This window comes from Equus przewalskii, chromosome X, assembly GCF_037783145.1.
Source record: "Equus przewalskii isolate Varuska chromosome X, EquPr2, whole genome shotgun sequence".
Taxonomy (NCBI): domain Eukaryota; kingdom Metazoa; phylum Chordata; class Mammalia; order Perissodactyla; family Equidae; genus Equus; species Equus przewalskii.
The window spans coordinates 81,796,976-81,821,440 of NC_091863.1; the positions used below are offsets into that span (position 1 = coordinate 81,796,976).

At 46.3% G+C, this 24,465-nt stretch overlaps 1 protein-coding gene across 17 annotated transcripts in view; it reads left to right on the forward strand.

The window, feature by feature from the left end:
• The first annotated feature begins 3,244 nt into the window (after window positions 1-3,244).
• The window catches only part of LOC103543964 (armadillo repeat-containing X-linked protein 1), a 35,986-nt gene continuing 14,765 nt past the window's right edge, over window positions 3,245-24,465 (forward strand). For 2 of the 17 annotated variants that reach the window (XM_070605952.1, XM_070605958.1), the window contains exons 1-6: window positions 3,328-3,458; window positions 4,758-4,835; window positions 5,192-5,275; window positions 5,565-5,655; window positions 16,608-16,794; window positions 19,080-19,187. Coding sequence is in view for 7 of the 17 variants with exons in the window: in XM_070605945.1 (XP_070462046.1) it covers window positions 6,151-14,070 (7,920 nt within the window). In the remaining 10 variants the exon portion in view is untranslated. Of the gene's footprint in view, window positions 3,459-4,422; window positions 4,538-4,757; window positions 4,848-5,191; window positions 5,276-5,564; window positions 5,656-6,005; window positions 14,415-16,607; window positions 16,795-18,310; window positions 18,405-19,079; window positions 19,188-24,465 lie in introns of those variants that run through there. The other 15 variants (XM_070605955.1, XM_070605960.1, XM_070605961.1 and 12 more) reach the window with 14 other exon arrangements.

Here is a 24,465-nt window from a genome sequence, read left to right on the forward strand (position 1 = left end):
GTATTGTACATACATATATACACATGTACATGAGATATATATATATGTATATGTATGTCTGTATATATATATACAGAATCCAGAAGCCATACAGGAAGAAGTTAATATATTTGACTACATCAAAATGTAAAAATTCTGAGTATAAAAAATATCATAAAATTAAGATGTCAGTGACAGATTGGGAGACTATATGTGTAACCTATATAGCAGAAAAATATTATGTAGATATGCATAAGGAACTACAGATCAGTGAGAAAAATACTGCTGAATAGAAAAATATTGAAAGGATATTAACTAATTCTTAGAGAAAAAATGCAAATGACTAATAGGCATATGACATGATGCTCAAACTTATAGATATTTAGGAAAATGTGAGTTAAAAGGATGATCTCATACCTTTTTTTATCTCTTAGATTGGCACTAATTGCTAATTTACAGTGTGCATGAGAACATGGAGAAGGGGGTCCTGTCACGTGCTTGACAGGAGTGGAAATTGCCCAGCCTCTTGGAGGGCAATTTGGTGGTCTATCCATTAACTATACAAAAGCTCATACCCTTCTTTGGGCGGTATCAAATGTATAAAATTTCATACCCTTAGCTGAACAATTCTATTTATAGTAGAATATCCTAAGGAAATTTTTCCCCTTGTGGGCAAAGCTGTATGCACCGGGTTCTTCATTGTAGCCTTGTTTTTCTTAGCCCCAGATCCAGAACAACTTTAGTTCATCAATCGGCAAGGGGTGGTGGTGGAATGGGATTAAATAAACAATAGTATAACCAAGCTATGGAATAGTATGTAGAAAAAGAACAAAGCAGCTTTAAATGTACTGGCATGAAGAGTTCTCTGAGATATAAGTTTAAGTGAAAAAAAAGTTGCAAAACAGTATGTTAAATATGATCCCGTTTATATATTTTCATAAGTCGTGTATGTGTATATAATGTACAGAAAAGCATTTAACAACAAATTTATAACAAAGGAGGATAATTGTACTTTGGATGAGGATAGTGGAGTCAAACCAGCACTAGTGCTTCTGAGTTTGAATCCTATCCTAGAATGTATTCTCATGAAATTTGTGTGTAATTACAGAAAATAAACAGCAAATAATAAAATGCCCTAAGTATCTTTCCATCAGGATACATAGAGCTAAATCTTTTTTTAATCAGCCTTATTGTATAAATTTAACATAATGTATTTAATCTTTCCCCTGTCGATGGACATTTCATGTTTCAGTTTTTTTTTTTAAAGATTGGCACCTAAGCTAACAACTGTTGCCAATCTTCTTCTTTTGTTTCTTTTCCTTCTTCTACTCTCCAAAGCCCCCCAGTACACGGTTGTATATTCTAGTTGAAGGTCCCTCTGGTTGTGGCATGTGGGATGCTCCCTGAGCACGGCCTGACGAGCAGTGCCATGTCCACGCCCAGGATCCGAACCACCGAAACCCTGGCCCCGAAGAGGAGCGCTGGAACTTAACCACTTGGCCACGGGCCGGCACCGTGTGTCAGTTTTTAAAAACTTTACAGGTAGTACAATAGATATGTAAGTATATAAAGATTTTAAAAAGTTGTTTTATGTGAAACTGTGTTGGTATATAGCCTTGCCAAATTCCTAGGAATAGAATTGCTGGGTCAAAGAATTCGTGAGATATTATAATTATTGTTTAATAGAATTTGCCAAATTGCCCTCCATAAAAAGGTTGCATCAGAGTATCTGCTTCCAACAGTGTGGGAGTGCCCGTTTCTCCACAAACCAGTCAACAATGTTATCAAATTTCTAAATTTTGATAAACTCCTAGGTGAAACGGTAAGACATAGTTGTTTTGATTTGCATTTCTTTGAAGTTGAGCATCTTTTTGTATGTTTATTGGTCATTTGTATTTCTTTCCTGTGAACAAATCCATTCATGTCTTTGGCACCTTTTTCTATCGGGTTGTTATCATTTTATTAATGATTGTAAGAGTTTTTACAAATTAGCCTTCTGACATCTCATGCTTATGGTTTTTTTGTTTGTTTACCTTAAAGTTTTAAATGTTTATGTAACCAATATCTGAATCTTTCTATTTAGTGGAGAACAGAAGCTGGTCACGGGCAATTGAGTTCTGAAAAGCCATTAGTGAGGTTCTATGGCTCTCTGGGCTCTCTGGCTCCTCCTGAAAGGGCCTCCTGCACGCAGGGGCCCCTCACCCAGGGAGCTTCCTGCTGGGTGTCATATTTCAACGTTCTAACAAAGAGGCTGCCTGAAGGGTCTATATTTAGAGTAACTCCCCAGCCGGAACAGCTGGATGTCTGGGGACTAATTTCTGCATACTTTGTTCCTGAGTTCTGGGATTATTCTGAGGGGCTCGGGGTGCAGTGAAATTGTGACAAGGCAGGGAATGAAAAGGCTTCTTTCTCCTGGTGACTGCTTGGGATCCTGTAAACTGTGCTTTTTGTGAGGGAAAAATGACATGGATCTCAGGGGTGCTGCAAGGATTCACAGTCACCCACAGACCCGCACCACTGTCTCCGCTGGAAGATGCATCATCTACGAAGTTCTCAGACATCTGACATGAGGTCATAAGTTCAGCCAGAACTTCAAAAGGTTGTAAATCACTTGTGGAAAACTGCCAAGATTAGAAAACTGAATGTCTTTCCAAAGATTAACTTACAGATCACATTGAAAACGTGCGGTCTCGTATAGCAAAATTTTGTGTTTAAAATGTCAACAATTACTAGTCTGTTTTGAAAGCTGTGAAATAGTTTATAGCAACTAGAAAACATTTTTTAATGTGGCAAAAAACACTGTAAACAAATGAGTCTTTTGTTATCTTTACCACATAATTTTTCAGTGTTGAATGAAAATGGCTTGGCTGCATTTCCCAACTACAAAAACATTGAATGCGATGCTAAAAGAAAAGAAAAAGGAACATAAGAAAGTTAAGCCTCTACATGCACTCTCTACTTTCTTTCCTGACATCCCTTCCCCAGCTCATTTTGACGCAGCAAGGTACCCGATGGTGAGCTTTGGTCTTATAGCCTAAGAAAGAGAGAATTCCTCAAAATAGCAGCAGAAAGCTTGGAGCTAAGACCTGGGGGTGAGTGAGATGCAGACCCTCCCTGGTAACCAGAGAAGGGCAGACCCCAACCACAGGGCGGTGAGGCCACTTGGGGGCCCTCAGATTGGAGAGGACCGAGCTGAGTGACAGGGCGCTGCGCGCTGGGGCCTCGTGCACAGACGGGTGGTGGAGGAAGTCGTATGTGCGGAGGTGGCGAGGGGGCTCCTGTTGAACTCCCCGCCGGCCCGCCGGCCGGCCGGTGGGGGTGTGGGAAGGAGGGAGAGCTCGGCGGTGACGCGGGGCCCTCACGTGACCGGGAGCTGCAGAGCGACGCAGCCTTCGGAGCAGTCGTCACTCCCGTCTGGGTACCAGCTCCCCGCTGCCCTGCGCACGGCGGGCTGGCATCAGGCCCGGGAAGCGGAGCAGGTAAGCGTCCGGGCGCCCGCCGAGGCCAGCGCGGCAGCGGACGGCCGACCCTGTTAGTGGTCCGGGGGTCGGGGACTAAGCGGGCTCAAGTTCTAGGAGCCTTCGCCCCTGATTCTCCCGAGCTCCCCTCCCCCTGCCTACGTCTGTGCAGGGCTTTGACCGGGCGGATGCTGGAGGGGAGAGTCTCAAGAGGGAAATACAGAGATTGTATCTCTCTCTGACTCTAATCGCTGACCTCACAAGTCTACTCAGCTTCCTGCTCATTTCAGTGGAAGGGACATGCCACAGTGGCGTTTGCGGAGAAAATGGTGGGCCTTGGGGACTGGACGGCGGGATGGTGGGGGTGGCATGTTGGAATGCGGGGAGGGACGTTTGATAACCTGGTTCCTGAATCCAGAAAGGCGTGTATTGGGATCTGTGTCCTGGGTGATGGTCCAAGCAGTCAGTGCCTTTACTCTCTCCTGTCTGACGGACAGTAGTTCGGTGTGGCACTGTTTGTTGCGAGGCGAGGGAAGAAAGAGAGGAGAAAACTGCACAGGATCTGTGGAGGTTAATGTGAGCACGGGCCCTGTCTGTGAACTGTTGAAGTTCTATGTGAATTCTCTATGACAGGAACTTAGGCGCCGAGGCTCGGGATATGGGGCGGGGCTGGCTAGGGGACTTTCCCTAAACTGCGTTTACTTACCGAGCTTCGGATTTTTCACTTAAATTGTGTTGAAGACCAATAAAGACAGCGAACTTTGCTACAGATGCTTTTATTTGCACTTCAGATAATGTTGAGAAAGTACAAATTGTTGTATCAAAGAACATTACTATTTTTTTTGAGATAGCCTTTGCAAGGGAAGGATAGTGATTTTGCAGAAGCAAAAGCCTTCCCCCACACCTTGTCTCATCTGCTGGAGACGCCTATGAATTGGTTTAAGGGGAAGTGGATGGCAGTAGGCTATGAATCTAGAGTATGTGATCTGGGGGCCTCCATCTATCTCGCAGTTTTCCAGTTTTCCAGATTCCTCCCGCCTGTCTGATCATCTTGGTGAAGGAAATAATGGACTTTTGGGAGAAGCTCTAGAATCCTACAGGTTGTTTTAAAACAATTTGCCTCTGTCTCCACCCCCCCTTTATTTTTCCTGCCTCCCTTTCCCACCCTGCCCGGTTCAGTGCTGGGGAAGCCCCAGGTTCTGCCTGCCTATGAGTGGGTCTTTAAATCCAGTAAGACAGACACTAGGACCTGTGTCTTAGATGCTGGGATGTCACAAGCACTCAACACTCACCTTCTCCTTTTTCTCTGTTTGTTCCTAGTTCTTCCCATGGGCCTACCGTAGGGCTGTTTACCAGTGGAAGCAAGGGAAAGGGGGAGACTGGCCTGGAACCATGAAGGTTGGTGTGAAGGTGGGCAGTGCCTGGGGACGACAGAAGAGGGTGGGCACAGAAGGTGGCAGAGACTTGAGAGGATCTCAGTGAAGGGTACTTCTGCCTCTCCTATACTCTGCCGGGTTTCCACAGTGTTACCATACTCCCTACCAATTTCAGGGCAGGAAACAGTAGGAATGTTGGGGTAAAGGTAGGCTGAAGTGTGACTGAGAGAAGACTTGGGGGGGGACCACAAGATGGGACACATTAGCAAACTGGACATGGGCTCTGGCAAGGCAGCTACTGGGGTCGGGGATCAGGGTGCCTGTCTGTTCTACGAAGGACTCGGTCTCTTAACCTCCTGTTTGTTTACTTGTCCATAGATCTACCTGCAGGTCTGCTGTAGGGCTTGAGATCACTGAAAGCAAAAAAATAAGGAAGAAATTGCCCCTGATCTGTAGAGACGGGTAAGAAGATGAGGACTGCCTGAGTAGGCCTCTGGGGTGTGTTGGTGGAGACCAGCATGCATCCAGTAGGGCCAGTGTCTAGTCTGGAGGATCCTCAGCCTCTCCCTTTCTCAGCCATCTTGCCCGCCATTCCTGTCACTTACCCTACACCCTCACCTTTATTTTGGTACAGGGAGTGGGGTGATCTGAGGGGGATAGAGAGGTAGTTTGCTAATAATATGCCTGTCACATCAAGAACAAAATCTCCACTCCCATCTGTCCCTTCATCTGTCTGTCTGTCTGTCTCTAGGTCCGCAGATCTCGTGAGTTTATAGATCTACTTTAGGGTGTGTCACCAATCAAGAGAAGGAAAGAGGAGGGAACTGCATCCATCATTACAGGTTGGTATGAGGGTGGGGGCCTGTGGGAGTGGTGACCAAAGTAGGTCCAGTAAAAATCATGGTCTGAGGGCTTCTCAGTCTCTCCTATTCATAGTCAGCCCTCTCACTATCCTATCCACTGTTCTTTTGGTGTAAGGAAATGTGTACGGAAGTACCTAGGGGGAAAATTTTGAGGCACTGGGGAAGATGGGGAAGGGATAAAATAAATGGATGGAGAGAGAGTTTGCTAACCATCCTTTTCTTCCACCAAGCGCATCATTTCTACGCTTTCCTGTCCTTCTGTGTATCTATCTGTATGATGCACAGAATTAGAAGAGAAATTTTAGTCCATTTCCTTCCTCCACTTCTAGGTCCACCTCCAGTGGCAGCCGTAGTGGCCTTTGAGTTGCTGAAGACCAACACCCTCACAGGCCTACACCCAGACCTACTACCCTCTTTCCCCAGCCTGATTGAGCCCCCCTGTACCTTGTTCGTGCCTTCAGGAGGGGTGATTACATGGGTCGCATTCAGGAAGTGGGCTGGGTGGCTGCAGGACTGGTGATCTGGGCTGGTACCTGCTACTACATTTACAGATTAACCAAGGGAAGAGCCCAGAGTGTGAGGAGACTTGCCAGAAATGGGTCCAGAGTCAAGATGGAGACTGTGGTTGGTGTGCAGAACCAGACCTTGGCCGTGAGTGAAGCCATGACTGAGACAGAGATTGAGACTAGACCCAAGTCCAAGTCTGGAGCAGAAACTGGAGAAGGAGGTGGGGTTGGACCTGAAGTAGGGACTAAAGCCACTGCTAAAGCCAGACCCAAAGCCAGATTTCAGGCCGAGGCAATGGCTGGGGTGGAGACAGAGACCCAATCTGAGGCCAAAACAGTAGTCGGAACAGTGGTCATGACAGAGCTAGTGACTCTGACTGAGGCCAAGGCCAAAGCCAAGGAAGTGGCCATGAAAGAGGCAGTAACCCAAACTGACTCTGAGGCTGGGAGAGTAGTCAAGAAGGAGGCAGTGACCCAGACCAAAGCTAAAGCTTGGACATTGGTTGCCAGGGCAGAGACCAAGAAAGAAGCAATGACTCAGACCAAAGCAGAAGCTCGTATATTGGCTGAAAAAGAGACAGAGGTGAACAGAGTAATGGTGACACAGGGTAAGGCCTTGGCAGTGACCAGGGAAGTGGCCAAGATGAGTGCCATAAACAAGACTGAAACTGTGGCTGAGACCAAGGCAAAAGCCCTGGAAGAGACTATGAGTGTGGCCAAGACTCAGTCTGAAGCCAGGCGTGGTACCACAATTGATAATAAGGGAAATCCTAATACCATGTCCAGGACAGAAGCTGGAGTGGATGTGAGGTCCTGTGCACCGTCTCATACTGTGGCCAAGATTCAGGATGATGACATGCCTGGTGCTGAGGTTGAGGCTAAGGGGAATTGCAAAACTTTGTCTCAGGCAGGGTCTGGGGCCGACATGAGGCCTTCTGCCCAACCTCAGATTGTAGCCAAGGCCCAGGCTGAGGCCATGTCTGGGGCAAGGGGTGATGCTGGGAGTAATACCAATGCCATGTGTAAGGCAGGGGCTGGGGCAGGTATGAGAGCTTCTACACAACCTCAGACTGTGGCCAAGAAACAGGCTGAGGTAATATCTGGTGTCAAGGTGGATGGCAGGGAAAATACTAGTGTCACATCTAGAGCAATGATTGGAGCTGACATGAGGGCTGCTGCTGAGCTTCAAGCTGTAAGCAGTCCTCAGGCTGAGGCTATACGTGACGCCAAGGTTAAGGGTAGAAGCAATTCCAATGCCATGTGTAAAACAGGGGCCAAGGCAAACGTGAGGGCCAATTCCCAGGCTGAGACCTTGCCTAATGCCAGAGATAAGAGCAGAGGCAATCTCAATGCCATGTCTAAAGTGGGGGCTGGGACAGACATTGAGTCCTATGCACAGCCTCAGTCTGTGACCAATGTTCAGCCCGATGCCTTGCCTGATGGCAAAATTAAGGCTAACAGCAATGCCAACACCATGTCTAAGGAAGGGACTGGGACAGACACAAAGACACAGTCTCAGGCTTCCACCAAGAGCCAGACTGAGGCTTTACCTAGTACTAGAGGTAAGACTCGGGGCAAAGCCAAAGGCAAGTGTAAGGCAGGGGTCGGGACAGACACAAAAATCTGTGCACAGCCTCAGGCTGGGGCCAAGACCCAAGCTGATGCTTTGCTTGATTCCAGGGTTGATGGCAGGGGTGATTCTAATGCCATTCCTAGGGCAGGGGCTGAGGCAGAACAGAGGGTCTGTGGTCAGCCCCCAGCTATGGCCGATTCCCAGGGTGAGGCCTTGCCTGGTGCCAAGAATAAGGTCAGGGGGGGTCCCAATGCTGTGTCCAAGGCAGAGACTGGGTCAGATACAATAGGCTCTACGCAGACTCAGACAGATACAATGGGCTCTGCTCAGCCCCAGGCTGTGGCCAGCTCCCAGGGTGAAGCTTTGCCTGGGACTAAGAACAAGATCAGTGGCGATCCCAGTACTATGTTTAAGGCTGGGGCTGGGTCAGATACAACAGGCTCTGCTCAGCTCCACACTGTGTCTAATTCCCAAAGTGAAGCCTTGCCTGGTGCCAGGAAGAAGGTCCGAGGCAATCTCAATGCTGTGTCCAAGGCAGGGGCTGGAGCAGATAAAGTGGGCTCTGCCCAGCCCCAGGCTGTGGCTAATTTCCAGAGTGAGGCTTTGTCTGGCACTAAGAATAAGGTCAGGGGCAATCCCAAAGCTGTGTCTAAAGCAGGAATTGTGCCAGATACAGTGGGGTCTGCCCAGACTCAAACAGATACAATGAGCTCTGCCCAGCCCCAGGCTGTGGCCAATTCCCAGGGTGAAGCCTTGTCTGGTGTCAAGAATAAGGTCCGGGGTAGTCTCAATGCTGTGTCTAACACAGAGACCGGAGCAGATACAATGGGCTCTGCCCAGCCCCAGACTGTATCTAATTCCCAAGGTGGAGCCTTGCCTGGTGCCAGGAGTAAGGTCCAGGGCAATCCCACTGCTGTGTCCAAAGCAGAAGCTGGAGCAGATACAATAGGCTCTGCCCAGCCCCAAGGTGTGTCTACTTCCCAGGGTGAAGCCTTGTCTGATGCCAGGAAGAAGGTCCGGGGCAATCCCAATGCTGTGTCTAAGGCAGAGACTGTAGCAGATACAATGGGATCTGCCCAGCCCCAAGGTGTGTCTACTTCCCAAGGTGAAGCCTTGTCTGGTGCCAGGAAGAAGGTCCGGGGCAATCCCAATGCTGTGTCTAAGGCAGAGACTGGAGCAGATACAATGGGATCTGCCCAGCCCCAGACTGTGTCTAATTCCCAAGGTGGAGCCTTGCCTGGTGCCAGGAAGAAGGTCCGGGGCAATCCCAATGCAGTGTCAAAGACAGGGCCTGGGCCAGATACAGTGGGCTCTGCCCAGCCCCAGTCTGTGGCCAGGTCCCAGGGGGAAGCCTTGTCTAGTACTAAGAATAAGGTCAGGGGCAATCCTAATGCTGTGTCTAAGGCAGGGGCTGGGCCAGATATAACAGGCTCTGCCCAGGCTCAAACAGACAAAACAGGTTCTGCTCAGCCCCAGGCTGTGGCCAGTTCCCAAGCTGAGGCCTTGCCTGCTGTCAAGAATAAGGTCAAGGGTAATCCCAATGCTGTGTCTAAGGCAGGGGCTGGGCCAGATACAGTGGGCTCTCTCCAGCCCCAGGCTGTGGCTAACTCCCAGGGTGAAGTCTTGTCTGTTACTAAGAATAAGGTCCGGGGCAATCTCAACGCTGTGTCTAAAGCAGAGACTGGGCCAGATACAATGGGCTCTGCCCAGCCCCAGGCTGTGTCTGATTCCCGAGGTGGAACCTTGTCTGGTGCCAGGAAGAAGGTTCAGGGCAATCCTAACGCTGTGTCTAGAGCAGAGGCTGGAGCAGATACAGTGGGCTCTGCCCAGCCCCAGGCTGTGGCCATTTTAAAGGGTGAGGCTTTCCTTGGTACTAAGAAAAAGGTCAGGGGCAATGCCCAGCCTCAAGCAGATAAAACAGTTTCTGCTCAGCCTCAGGCTGTGGCCAGTTCCCAGGATGAGTCTTTGCCTGGTGCCAAGAATAAGGTCAGGGGGAATCTCAGTGCCGTGTTTAAGGCAGAGGCCAGGGCAGATACGACAGGCTTTGCCCAGCCCCAAGCTGTGTCTGATTCCCAAGGTGAAGCCTTGCCTGGTGCCGGGAATAAGGTCCGGGGCAATCCTAATATTGTGTCTAGGGCAGGGGCTGGGCCAGATACAACATGTTCTGCTCAGACTCAGACAGTAGGCACTGCTCATTCCCAAGTTGTGGCCGGTTCTCATGGTGAGGCCTTGCCTAGTGCCAAGAATAGGGTCTGGGGAAATCCCAATGCTGTGTCCAAGGCAGAGGATGGAGCAGATACAATGGGTTCTGCCCAGCCCCAGGCTGTGTCTACTTCCCAAGGTGAAGCCTTGTCTGGTGCTAGGAAGAAGGTCAGGGGAAATGCCAATGCTGTGTCTAAGGCAGGGGCTGGGCTGGCTGCAACAGACTCAGCCCCGCCCCAAGCTGTGGCCAATTCCCAGGTTGATGCCTTGCTTGGTGCCAGGAGTAAGGTCAGGGGCAATCTCAATGCTGAGTTTAAGGTAGAGGCTGGGGTAGCTATGATGGACTCTGGCCAGCCTCAGTCCATGGCCCATTCCCAGAGTAAGACCTTGCCTGGGACAGCAGACAAGGCTATACCTAAGTCTGAGGCAGAAGCCACAGGAGAAGATGAAGCCTATGCAAAGCCCAAGGCTAAGGCCATGTCCACGTCTGAAAGTGAGGGTGGGACAGACACTCAGGCCTGCAGAAAGACTCAGTCTAGGGTCCATGACTATTACTGGAGTGGGATTGGTATTGAGGATTGGATTGCTTCTGAGCGATGGATCAAATTTAGGTTTCAGGCCAGGGATGGATACTGGGAGAATAGCATGTCCTGGGCTGATGATGAGAATGAAGCCAGTATTGAGTCCTGGGGTGGGGCTTGTGATGAGGTCAGCATTAAGTCCTGGCCTGGGGCTAGGGCTGAGAGTGAGGTTAGTATTGGATTCTGGGCTGGAGCTGGGGACCAGGCCAGTGGGGGTATCTGGGCTGGGAATAAGGCAAGTGAAGAGTCCTGGGCTGGGGGCAAGCCCAGTGGGGGTTCTTGGGCAGAGGTTGGGGGCAAGGCCATTGGAGGGTCCTGGACTGGGGCTGAGAACCAGGCCAGTGGGGGGTCTTGGGCTGCTACTGGGAACCAGGCTACTGGGGAGCCCTGGGCTGGAGGTCAGGCCAGTGAGGGTTCCTGGCCTGGGGGCCAGGCCAGTGGAGTATCCTGGGCTGGGGAAGAGGCCATTGGAGGGTCCTGGACTGAAACTGAGAACCAGGTCAATGGAGCGTCCTGGACTGGGGCTGAGGAACAGGTCAGTGGAAGGTCCCAGGATGGGGCTGGAATTCAGGCTAATGGAGGATCCTGGGCTGAACTTAGGGCTGGGAATGTGGCTAATATTGGATACTGGGCTGGAGTTGTGGACCAGGCTAGTGGAGGGAGCTGGATTGGGACTGGTGATCTGTCTGGAGGGGGATCCAAGCCTAGATTTGAGGATCAGGCCAGTGGAAATGTGTCCTGGGCTGGGGCTGGTGGGCAGGCCAGTGGAGGGTCTAGGCTGGGGCCTGAGAACCAGTCCAGTGCTGTGTCCTGGGCTAGAGCTGGGGAACAGGCCAGTCGAGGGTCTAGGCCAGGGTTTGTGGACCAGTCCAGTGTTGGATCCTGGGCTGGCACTGGAAACCAGGCCAATGAAGGATTCTTGGTTGGAGCAATGGGCCATGCCAGTGGGGGCTCCTGGGCTGGGACTGGTGATCAGTCTGCTGGTGGGTCCAAGCCCAGATTTGAGGATCAGATTACTGAAGAAGGGTCTTTGGCTGGGGCTGGTGGCCAGGCTGGTAGAGTGTTCAGGTCGGGGCCTGAAGATCAGTCCACAGGAAGGTCTTGGTCTGACTCTGAGGACCAAGCCAGTGGAGGGTTCTTGGTTGGGGCTATGGACCAGGCCAATGGAGGGTCCTGGACTGGACCTGGGGATCAGGCTGGTGGTGGGGCAAAGCCTAGATTTGAGGATCAGGCCAGTGGAAGAAGGGCTTGGGCTGACAGTAGGGACCAGGCTGGTGGAGGGTCTAGGCTGGGGCCCAGGGACCAGTCCACTGGAGATTCCTGGGCTAGTACTAAAGACCAGGCCAGTGGAGGGTCCAGGCTGGGGCCTGAGGATCAGTCCAGTGGATGGTTCTGTGCTTGCAGTGGGAGTCAGGCCAATGCAAGAGGGTCCTGGGGTGGGGCTGGTGGCCAGGCCGTTGGAGGGTCTAGTCTGGGGCCCTTGAACCAGTCCAGTGGTGGGTCCTGGGCTGACACTGGGAGTCAGGTCAGTGGAGGGTCTTGGGCTGGGGCTGGGGAGCAGACTGGTAGCTGTCTCAAACCTGGCTTTGAAGATCAGGCCAGTGGAGGAGGGTTCTGGTCTGGTGCTGAAAATCAGGCTGTTGGAGAGTCTAGTTCAGGGCTGACAGATCTGTCCAGTGGTGGGTCCTGGGCTGGCACTGGGAGTCAGGCCAGTGGAAGGTCCTGGGTTGGGGCTAGGGATCAGGCTGTTAGCTGTTCCAAAACTGGATTTGAGAGTCAGGCTGGTGGAGGAGGCTCCCAGGCTGGCACTGGGGATCAGACTGGTGGAAAGTCCTGGGCTGGGTCTAGGCTGAGGCCTGAGGACCAGGCAAGTGGAGGATCCTGGGCTAGGGCTGGGGACCAGGCCAGTGGAAGGTCCCAGATCAGTGCTCGTACAGAGGCCAATGAAGGATCCTGGTTTGGGGCTGAGGGTGAGGCTAGTACAGGGTCCTGGTTCTGGAGAGGGGAAGAGGTTGGTATTGTATCCAGGCCTGGAGCTAAAAATGAGGCCAGTGTTGAATCCACATCAGGGGCTGGGGAGGAGGCCATCATTAGTTGCAGATTTGGGGCTAAGGACAAGACCAATATTGGGTCCTGGATCAGATCTGAAGAGATGGCCTGTATGGATTCCTGTGTGGGGCCTGAGGCTGGGCCTGTGGCTGGGGCTGAGGCCAGGAAAGAGTCTTGGCTCTGGGATGGAAATGCAACCACTACAGGTTCTAGGCTTGGGGCTGGGGAAAGGGCTGGCATGGGGTCCTGGACTTTGGCTGAGGATGTAGATGAGGATGAGCTAAGTAGAGCATCCAGCCCTGATATTGAGGAGATCAGTTTAAGGTCTTTGTTTTGGGCTGAGAGTGAGAACAGTAATGAGTCCAGATCCAAGAGTGAGAAAGATATCAATTTTGAGCGTAAGGCTGGCATCAAGGATAAGCTTGAGGCTGCTGGTGGAGTTGATGAAAGGTCCTGGTTCCGGGATGGTAATGAAAACAGAAGTGAGGACAAATCTACACCTAACACTAAAGCCAAAAAGTCAGCTGAGTCAAGAGGCACATATCCATCCATGGTCCCAGGGGCAGGAATGGGGTCATGGGCAGGAGCCATGATCTGGACGGAAATGAAATTTCCATACCAAAATGAGTCCTGCTTCCCACCTGAAGATGAGCTCAGAAAGCAGATCAGGTCTGGGGAGAAAACTCAGCCCTGGGCCTGCCGCTGTAAACGCGAAGCTAACATGGATCCAAGAGAGCTTGAAAAACTCATTTGCATGATTGAGATGACTGAAGACCCTTCTATTCATGAAATAGCCAATAATGCTCTCTATAACAGTCCTGATTATCCATTTTCCCATGAAGTCATTCGTAATGCAGGCAAAATCTCAATTATTGAAAGCTTGCTCAATAATCCCTACCCCAGTGTTAGGCACAAGGCTTTAAATGCACTGAATAACATCTCAGTGGCTGCTGAAAATCATAGGAAGGTTAAAACATACTTAAATCAAGTATGTGAAGACACCGTCACTTATCCCTTGAATTCAAATGTGCAGCTGGCAGGACTAAGATTGATAAAGCACCTGACTATTATCAGTGAGTATCAGCATATGGTTACAAATTATATTTCAGAATTTCTTCGTTTGTTGACTGTGGGAAGTGGAGAAACTAAAGACCATATTTTGGGAATGCTTTTGAATTTCTCTAAAAATCCATCTATGACAAAAGATTTGCTAATTGCTAATGCACCAACATCACTGATTAATATCTTTAGCAAGAAAGAGACAAAAGAGAATATTCTTAATGCTCTTTCTCTATTTGAAAATATAAATTACCATTTTAAAAGAAGAGCAAAAGTATTTACCCAGGACAAGTTCAGCAAAAATTCCCTTTATTTTGTATTCCAAAGGCCTAAAGCATGTGCCAAGAAACTTCGAGTCTTAGCGGCAGAATACAATGACCCTGAGGTGAAAGAAAGAGTTGAGCTATTATTAAGTAAACTCTGATTAGTTTTGTATTTCCAAAAAATTTGAGTAATATTTTGGTTTTGCAGCCTGGAAGTAATGCACATTGTAAATTGCATTATAACTTCAAAACTCATGTTACTTATGATGGTCTATAGTTGGACCATTTTATGAACACCAAATGAATTCAAACTTGTACTGAAAATACATGTGTTGATTTTTACTTTGTCTGGATTGAGATATTTTTAGTATGCTTCATGAGCAGGAACTGAACAGATTCTTCATAAGTAAGGTAATCTTTGGTCCTTTGTGTGGACTTATGTTTATACATTTGAGACTTTATTTTTATGCCATCAATAAAGTTGTGTGTTTTAAGCATAAAAAAAGAGACATGTCTTTGTCCTTGAGTTGATGATGTATTTGAAAAGACAAGATGTATGGAAACAAGAAGATATCAACAAAACCAGGAGCCTCTGATCACGGACAGCTGCTTCCTATTAGTGCTTAGGGGTGGCAGAAACTTCCGTGGGCAACAGGGCTCAGGGAAAGTTTTACAGAGGCGGGGACACTTAAGCAAGCTGGGCTTGAAGGACTGGGGAATAACGGGCAAAAGGGCATTGGAGGAGGGAGGAGTGGTGGGAAGAAAGGCATGGAGGTGGGAATCCTGCTCCAGAGAGGAGGCTGGCCTGCCTGGAGCACAAAGTGTGGGGAGGGGAGTGGTGGGAAATACAGTCTGGCAGTTGGAGTGAGTCCCATTCGTGGAGGACCCCTGATTGCTAAACCGAGGTGTCTGCATATTATTCTCCAGCCCTGGGAGACCCCAAAGGCTTTCGTGACCAGAGAAATGACAGGATGAAAGGAAAACGATGTGGTTGATTTGTGTGCAGGATGGGTCGGAGTTGGGGTGGGGACAGGAGTGACCACTGGAGAGTGGAACACCAGTTAGGAAGTTACCAGATGATAAAGGCATGAAATTTGAGTGCTGGCCATGGGAGTGGTAAGGGGAGGGAGGAGGTGAGAGGCCCTTTGAAGGAAGAAGTGCTGAAACCTATTCTGGGGGCATACAGTGAGGGACAATTTTCTTTTGGGGTCCTGGGGGCATTTGATAGGAAAACATCCTCTTTCTTGGCCAACTCTGGTGTCCATGTAAGTGAATACGTTAGTTACTATTTTGAAATAATAAAATATACTAGAAGAATGAATAATTTTTAGTGCTTCTATCAGATTACTTTCATAAGGTTGGTTGGGGCAGGACTTTTACGGAACCATCAGGAGGGCTGTTGGTAACCTTACTGGAGAAGATCCATGTCTCTCCCAGAGGGCGGTGAGGGTGTGGGGGGAGGGGCACTCTCAAACTGTGCTGGTGGGAGCCTACACTAGGACGAGGTCCACTTCGACACACGTTTCAAAAGCCTTCAAGATGTGCATGCTGTTCGACTCAGTAATTCCACTTGTAGAAATTGATCCTTAGGAAATAATCAAATAATTGGCTTATACAAGGCTGTGCATCTTTTCACTGTTTTGAAGACTGAAAAATCGTGAATGACCTAAGCGTCTCAGAATAGGCACTTGGCTAAGCAAAGTAAGGTATGTCTGCACATCGACACATTGTGCAGCTCTTAAAGATGTTTATGGGTATCTACACCTATTTACTTGGAAAAAATTCTGCATATAATCTTTTTTTTAAAGATCTTACTTTTCCTTTTTCTCCCCAAAGCGCCCCAGTACATACTTGTATATTTTAGTTGTGGGTCGTTCTAGTTGTGGCATGTGGGATGCCGCCTCAGCATGGCTTGATGAGCGGTGCCAGGTCCGCACCCAGGATCTGAACCCACGAAATCCTGGGCTTCCGAAGCGGAGCGTGTGAACTTAACCACTTGGCCATGGGGCCGGCCCTGCATATAATTTTAAGTGAGGAAAATAGGCTGCCAAAGCACATGCTATACTTTTTGTGAGGAAAAAGTATATATTTAAATTATTTCTATGTATACACTTTGGTGTATACACTGAGAATGTTAATAGTTTCCTATGGGTGTTAGATTAATAGGTGATTTTATCTATGTTTTACTTATCTCTATTTTCTGGTTTTTATATAATAAACCAGGATTTTTTTTTTGCATAATTTACCAAAAGGAAATGGATGGATTCAGGCTAAGCAGGCCTGTCAATAGCATTTCAGGGGACTAGAGAAAAAGTGTAAATGGAGGCTCACATATTTATGTGTAAATATTTGGAAAGTATAAATGAAAATGCTAAATAAAGCTGTAAATGTTTGAAAATTTAAATCTTATTAACTATTTTAAAAGTAAAGCTGTTCTCAATTCTAGCATTCAATGGCCACCAACTTTCCAGTGGAAAAAATGTCAAACTTGTGATGGATTCTGCAATCTGCTGCCATAATCTCCCTTCAGGAATAAAGATATTATTATTTCAGTTGCTAAGAGAGCTCCCCCAAGGTCATACCCCCTTCTTGGGGTACTTCCCATCCAATGACTGATCGACATGGCTTTCTTGCCCCAAATGGGAGAGCTTAACTTTTCCCTCTGTCCAATCCTTCTTCGTTCTTTTCCCTTCCACAGGTGTTGATCCCAAGATCATTCCCTAATCAAAGCCCTTCATGCTGAACTCTGTCTCTGAGTCTGCTCTCCAGGAAGCCAACCTACAACAGTTGGTACAAGAAGTGGTTCAGGAGAGCATACACTATGATGACATTTTGGAGATGGATCACCTGCTGCCCAGCTGGCAATGAGGACCCCATCATTGGTGGTAGGTGAAGTAGACAGGCAGCTAGAACAGGTGGCAGAGGAATTGTTAGGGCTTTCACTGTTGGTGAACTGGGATGGCACTGGTGGAAGGGAATGCATTCACTGGTACCCGGTAGCAGCTTTGAGAAATATATGGGAGATATTAAATATAAAGAAGCCTGGAAAATTGGGTGGCTATGGCTGAGCTTGATTGATCTTCAGAAAAAAAATAATGAAAAACTGAATTATATTAATCAACAATTAATTAAAAGCTATGTGTGAAAGCCAGAGGGCTTTATTCATAGCATATAAAGAGGTCCTCATCTTTTCCAGGTAGAGGATAGAAAAATCTGAAGATCAGGCTGAAGACTTATTGAAAGCAGGCTTCAATAAATGTTAAAATCCCAACCAAGTCAAATCTGCTATGCCAAGATGAGGGTCCTAGTTAGGAAGGAATGGGGATCCTGACACATGGTATGGGAACATCTGAATTGATGTCCCTAAAAATCTTGTATCCTGAGATTTCCCTGAACCCCTTGAGCATTCAGAAGTGTCTCACTCCTTCCTATTAAGGGCTAGAGCTTCATTTTGCTTGAACACACAGAGGTCTTTCCCTTGTAAGATGATGTATGTTTCCTTCAGAATCTGCCTCCACCTCCCCTCCTGGCCACTGGGCCTTTATCTAGGGTTAAGTCACAGTGTAACCTCACTGGGGATGTGCTGGGCCTAATAAGGAAGGAAAGGGATTACCCCAAGAAGGAGTCGCAGGTCCTAGCCAGCACGTACTAGCAGGTGCTGAGGGAGTAAGCATGGGGCTGAGTTCTGAGGGCCTTCATCCAGGGAGCTGGATTATAGAATTGGATAAGAGAGAATTAATTGATGTGAGAGTTCTCTCCCAAGATACAGGATTTAACACCCTGGGAAACCACAGGAGATCATATGAACTTACTACTACACCATTTGCCAAAGGTGTAAGGAATGCACTGGTGAGAGGGGCACCAGCCTCACTAAGAATTTCAGTGGTGGCTTGCTCTTCAGGCCAGGGCTCAGAGTAGGAGAGGATGTTACAGGACGAGGATCACTGATAGAAATGGTGGTGGCCCTGAAACAATAGAGGCAGGATGACTGCATTCAACTGTCAGAAGTCAGGTGGATGCAAATACCATAATGCACTGCAGGCTCAGAGTGGCAGGCGGGGAGGCCTGACCTGCAGAGAGCTGTGGAGATGATTAATAGAATACAGTGCCCCTGGTGAATAGATGGTTAAGAGGTAGCTGAGAGAATACAGGTGGTTAATATAACACAGCGCCTTGGGGAAAATAGGCAGCCAACAACCTGTACAGTCAAAGTAAATCAAAGATGATCAGGAGTCTGAGGGAAGTTGCCTCAATAAAAAGTCAAAATCCCCCACCCAGCTTCTGGTCCTAAGTCAGTTTTTGATCTAGAATGCACTGTTTGAAGGAGAGGCTGGGTGCTCGGGAAGAAGGACCCTACAACACATACATAGTAATGATCCTCCTCTTTTTCCATTTACTCAGGTGACTGTGCACTGGAGAAAGAGGAATATCCAGACATTTTGAGGACTGATGGCTACTGGTTCCGAGTTGATATTGATACCTGGAGACCTAAAGTGTCATTACAGTCCTCTTATTAGAATAGGGGCAGATGGGAGCCTGGTATTAAATGGGCTCCTGGCCTAGTTCACTGTGGTTCTGTGGGTCCACAGACTCACCTGTTAGTTATTTTCCCGGTCTAGGAATGTATAATTGGAATAGATATTTTGATAGTTGGTGCAAGCCCCACACTGGTTCCTTGGCCTGTGGGGTCAGAGCTATTTATAGATGAGAAGACCTTCTACAAGCTTTTGAAACTGCCTTCCATCTCCTCGGCCAAGATAGCACATGAAAACATATAGCATCCCAGGGAGGATGGCAGAAGTTAGTGCCACCTTTAAAGACCTAAAGAATGCTGGAGTGTGGTCACAATCATATCTTCATTTAATGCACCAGTTTGGGCCCCTGCAAAACGTGGGCAGAGCCTGGTAGATGACAGTAGACTAGTGCCAACCCAACCAAGTAGTGACACAAGTGCAGCTGCCACGTCAGATACACTATCTTTGCTAGAGCAGAATGACATGGCCTTAGGTACCTAGTAATCAGCTATTGATTTGGAAAATGTGTTTTTTTTCTACCCCTATAAGAATGGAACATCAGAAAAAGTTCACATTCACATAGAATTGGCAACAGTATACATTTATAGTTTTTCCTCAAGGCCCTACTAACTCTCCTGTCCTCTGTCATAATATAGTCTGAAGAGATCTGGACCATCTGAATATAATACTAGTTCACCATGTTGATGACATCGTGCTAATTGGACCAAAAGGAGTAAGAAGTGGCTAGCAGATTGGAGGCCTTGGTAAGACACACGTACACCAGAAGATGGGAGATAAAACCTACAAAGATCCAGGGGCTGGCTACATGAAGTGTAGTTTTTATGGGTTGAATGGTTTGGGGCATGCCAGGAGATTCCCTCCAAAGTAAAGGACAAATTATTGCATTTTTCACCTTCCCTACAAAGATTGAATTCCAACGTGTGGTAGGCTTCATCAGGTTCTGGAAGCAGAACATTTCATACCTGTTGAAACAAATTATTGTTTCAACCCATGTACTGCGTGACACAAAAAGCTGCCAGCTTTGAGTGGGGCTTAGAGCAAGAGAAGGCCCGAGAACAGATCCTGGCTGCAGTTTCAAGCAGTCTGCCACTTGGCCCATACATTAGATAGACCCTAAGGTATTAGAAGTATCTGTGTTGGCAAAAGATGCCATATTGAGTTTTTGGTAAGCCCTAATGGGAAAGTCACAACTTTAGTCCAGAACTTCGGTTCTGGAGCAAAGCCACACCACATGCAGTAGAGAATTATATACCTTTTAAAAACAGCTTCTGATATGCTACTATGCCCTGGTAGAGATGGAATACCTGGCCATAGAATATCGAGTGACCATGCAAGTGACCATGCAGCCAGAACTGCCCGTCGTGAGCCGAGTTCTGTCAGGTCCACCAAGGTGTAAGGGTGGGCAGGCCCAGCAACAAGATGGAAGTTTTATACACAGGGTCAAACCCGAGCAGAACTGGAAGACACAAGCACCTGCACAATCAGCTAGAGCAGATGCTCCATGATATTCATCACTGTTGTTCTAGCACCTTTCATTTACCTTACACCTGTGGGCTCACGGAGGATCTCTTTTGATAAGTTGACTGAGAAGGAAAAACCCAAGCATTGTTCATAGTTTGGTGGGCTTGGTATGTGGATATTAGCAAGTATAGTAACTTCGGTCTGAGAAAGCCATAGTTACCAGGAATGAGGGTCTAGGTTATACCACCAGCTAAACTGCCAAGACCCTAAGAGTGATGGGGATCTATACTTGATAGTGGAAGAGAGAGAAAATCATTTGCGGCTTGGAGACCAGCTTGAGTGTTGGGGTGTGTAGTTTGTCCTAAGTTTCCCCCAGAAAGAGAGACCCACCAGACCCCTAGAAGAGCTGATTTCAGGACTTACATGAAGTGAATCTGGGAGGCACAAGGGGTGGACTGTGGTGGACACTGCAATACCCTGGCTAGAACTCCCTTTAACAATAAGGCTCTTATTACTTCAATTGTTAGGAATGTTGCCATCAGAAAGTCCTTGACTGTCAGCCTCCTTCAGGGATTGCTTCAGCTGAGAATTGTCTTGTTCAAGATCACATCCCATTCTCAGGGTGGCCCACATCCAATGACTCACTGATGCTGTATACAAAGGCCCAGATCTCTTGCCCCTACTAGAGATAGCTTTGAAGTTTCAGCCTATCTTCAAAATTTCTTACAGGGTGTGCTAAAGCATTCCATTGATAGTGCACTGAAATTTCATTTCTTTCTCTTTTTATTCTTGCTTCTTTCCTCCCTTTCCTTCCATGAGTGTTGACCCTGGGAGCACTCTAATAAACCTCCTACACTCTAATCTTTGTCTCAGAATCTGCTTCCTGGGGAATCCAATCTATGACAATGCTTTACACATGTCATATCTATCACCTATCAACTCTCTCTCTATCTACCTATCCATCCATCCTAAAATCAGGAGTAATATGAGTTGCTTAATATTGTGAAATGTTCTTTAGCCTCCATATGCAGCTGTTGTAAATACTGCACTAATTTTCTATTACCTCTGAAACTAAAAACTGGAAAATAAAGACAAGCAAGAAAATGGACACTACTGGGAAATGATAGTTTGTTGAGAAAAACCCTGTTAGATTCATGTATCTGAGAAAAGGCTTTGGCAAGTTAGCTTATTTTTTCTCTAAGTGTTTCTACTGCTCGAATCTTCCCTACACTCTGAAATAATGTCTTTCTCTTATGTCAGCAGTGACACAATCCACAAGTCTTCAAGGCATTAGGACACAGTTGGTTTTTGTTTAGAGGATACAGGGAAACAGATGTGGAGAAGCATTTTGCTCGAGCCTGAACAGTGTTAGTCAAAGTGCAGATGTTTATGGTTATGAATTGCACTGTGCCAACAATGAGCACCAGATCCCATGTGACACAGGCACCCATGTATTCTTTAATGTGTGCTCTCTGTGTGTGTGTGTATGAGATATGCAGGACCCTTCAAAACTTGGGGTTTAGGAGGGGCACTTGTGCTCAGTTCTAAGGGTAGCACTGAAGCTTGGATAGCAACGATACCGTTTCTAGAAGTTTTGGAGAGTTAAGTGGTATAGCCGGTTCTGGATCTGACTGTGGCCCCAGGTCCTCAGATTCTTATTCTAGCGTTGTTGTTGTAGCGGATTCTGGGCTCAGGGGTTGTTTTAAGGTTTGGGATACAGTGGCTTTGCTGGGTCATGCACGTATAAGGAATAATTTAACATCACTGTTTGAAGATGAAAATGCAGTCCTTCTTTTGGGCAAAAAGGCCCATTTCTGGGAAACACATGAACTGATTGGCCCTTAAGGCAGTATAGTGTAGAGCAAAGAGGACAATCTAGAGTAGTGGATGAAGGAGGGAGGGTATTAACATTTCTCTTCCTCTTCTATTTTTCAAACATGAAGAAGCATATTTGGGAGGGGAAAAGAATGAATCTGGTTTGAACTCTTTGAACTTGAGGTGCCTATGGGACTTCCAAGCGGAGAGGATCAGTGTTCATTTGAAAAGTATGGATCCAGAGCTCAGAAGAAAGGTCTGACTAAAGATATGTATTATAGGTGATAACTGAATCCAGGGAGTGAGTCACGTAGTCCCAGCAAGGGATATAGATTGAAAAGCTGAGGACAGAATGCCGAGGAAGCTCGATACAGGTTTGACATTGGCGGGGGGGCAGTGCAGAATTGAAACTCAGGGGATAGCCTCCCATCAATATTACAATGCATATCTCTGTACATTCTTTTTTTTCCCTTTTAAAAAAATTGTGGTAAAGTACACAAAACAGTCACTATCTTAACCATTTTTAAGTGTTCAATTCATTAAGTACATTCACATTGCATAACCATCATGACCATCCATCTCCAGAACTCTTTCCATTTTCCCAAACTGAAATTCTGTACCCATTAAACAACAACTCCTCATTTCCTCTCCCTTCAGCTCCTGGCAGCCACCATTCTATTTTCTGTCTCTGAATTTGACTATTCGAGGTACCTCATATAAGTGGATTCATACAGTATTTGTCCTTTTGTGACTGGCTTATTTCACTTAGCATAATGTCCTTGGATTAGTCAGCTTGGGCTGCTAGAACAAAATACCACAGACGGGTGGCTTAAACAACAGAAATTTATTTTCTCACAGTTCTGGAGGCCGGGAAGTGCAAGATTAGGTGCTGGTAAATTTGGTTTCTGTGAGAGCTCTCTTCATGGCTTGTAGACAGCTGCCTTCTTGCTATCACACCTCACGTGGTCTTTCTGGTCTGTGCATGTGGAGAGAGAGTGAGTGAGCTCTCTGGTCTCTCTTCTTATAAGGACACTAATTCTATTGGATTAGGGACCCACCCTTATGACCTCACTTAACCTTAATTACTTCCCTAGAGGCTCTGTCTCCAAATATAGCCACATTAGGGGTAAGGGCTTCAACATATGAATTTTTGGGACACACACACACACACACACACATTCAGTCCATAACAGTCCTCAAGTTTTCTGTACATTCTTTATGCAGAATTGGAGTCCTATTCTATGTTCAGTTTTAGAACCTGGTTTTTAAAAATGTAATTTTCATAGTTACAGAGTACCATAGACTTATAACAGCAACAAGAAAAAGTCCACCAGAACTTTGCTTCGTCCTTCCCCACCCCAGATTTCTGTTCCTCTGAGACAATCACTTTCAAATCTTTTAACTATTTCTTCTGATATCACCTCCATATTTCTATATGACCTGTTTATACTTTTATTTCTTGATTTTTAGTTTTTATATATCAGTTATGACTCCCTACAATGGAAAGGGTCACTTATCTTACATTGCCACCCCATATACTATCTCGTACTCCCAATATATTGTTATATCACTATATTTTATTAAATCAATATTTAGTGTTTATATCATGTCTACATAAATATTATTCATAGCTGAGCCATGAGTAGTTAAGAGTGTAGACTCTGCCACTGGACAGCTGGGCTTCGAATCCTGGTTTTGTCACTTAATAGTTATGTGATCTTGGACAAATCTCTTCATCTCTCTCTACCTCACTTTCCCCGTATTTAGAATGGGAATAGCAATAATACCTATTTTTTAGGATTGCTGTGGTGAAAGATTAAGCACACAGAGTAGTACTTGGCACATAGTAGTTGACATAAATGATATATTATTGTTATTCCTTGTATAAATTTTTGTTTTTCCTTCAATTCTGTCTGTTTTTGCTTTATGTATTTTTCAGCTTTATCATTAGGTACATATATGTTTATAATTGTTATATCTTCTTGATGGATTTACTCTTTCATTGTTATAAATGAACCTTCTTTGTGTCTAATACTTATCTTAAGGCCTAATATTTCTGGTATTAGTATAACCATTCCAGATCCCTTTTGGTTACTGTTTGCATGGTATATCTTTTTCTGTATTTTTATTTTCAACCTACTTGTGTCTTTGAATCTGAATGCCTTTTGTAGAGAGCATATGGTTAGATCATATTTTTAAAATCCATTCTGCCAATCTCTGCCTTTAAATTGGAGTGTTTAATCCATTTATGTTCAATGCAATCACTGATAAGGTAGGATTTATATCTGCCATTTTGCTATTTGTTTTCTATATGTCTTATGTCTTTTTTGTTCCTCAAATCCTCTATTATTGCCTTCTTTTATATTAAATAGGTATTTCCTAGTGTACTATTTTCATTCCCTTGTCATTTCTTTTACTATATTTTAAAACGTATTTTCTTAGTGGTTGCCCTGGGGATTATAATTAACAACCTAACTTAAAAAAAAATCAAGTTTGGATCAAACCAACTTAATTTCATATCTTTGCTCCTAATAGCCTCATTCCCTCCCTACTCCTTGTATTGCTATTATCATACAAATTACATTTCTTTATACATTGTATGTACATCAACATAGATTTATTCATATTGCTTTATGAAGTTGTCTTTTAAATCAGATAGAACAAATAGTTATAACAAAAAATATTTGTACTGTCTTTTATATTTACCTGTGTAGTTGTTGTATGTATTTTAATTTTTTGTTGACA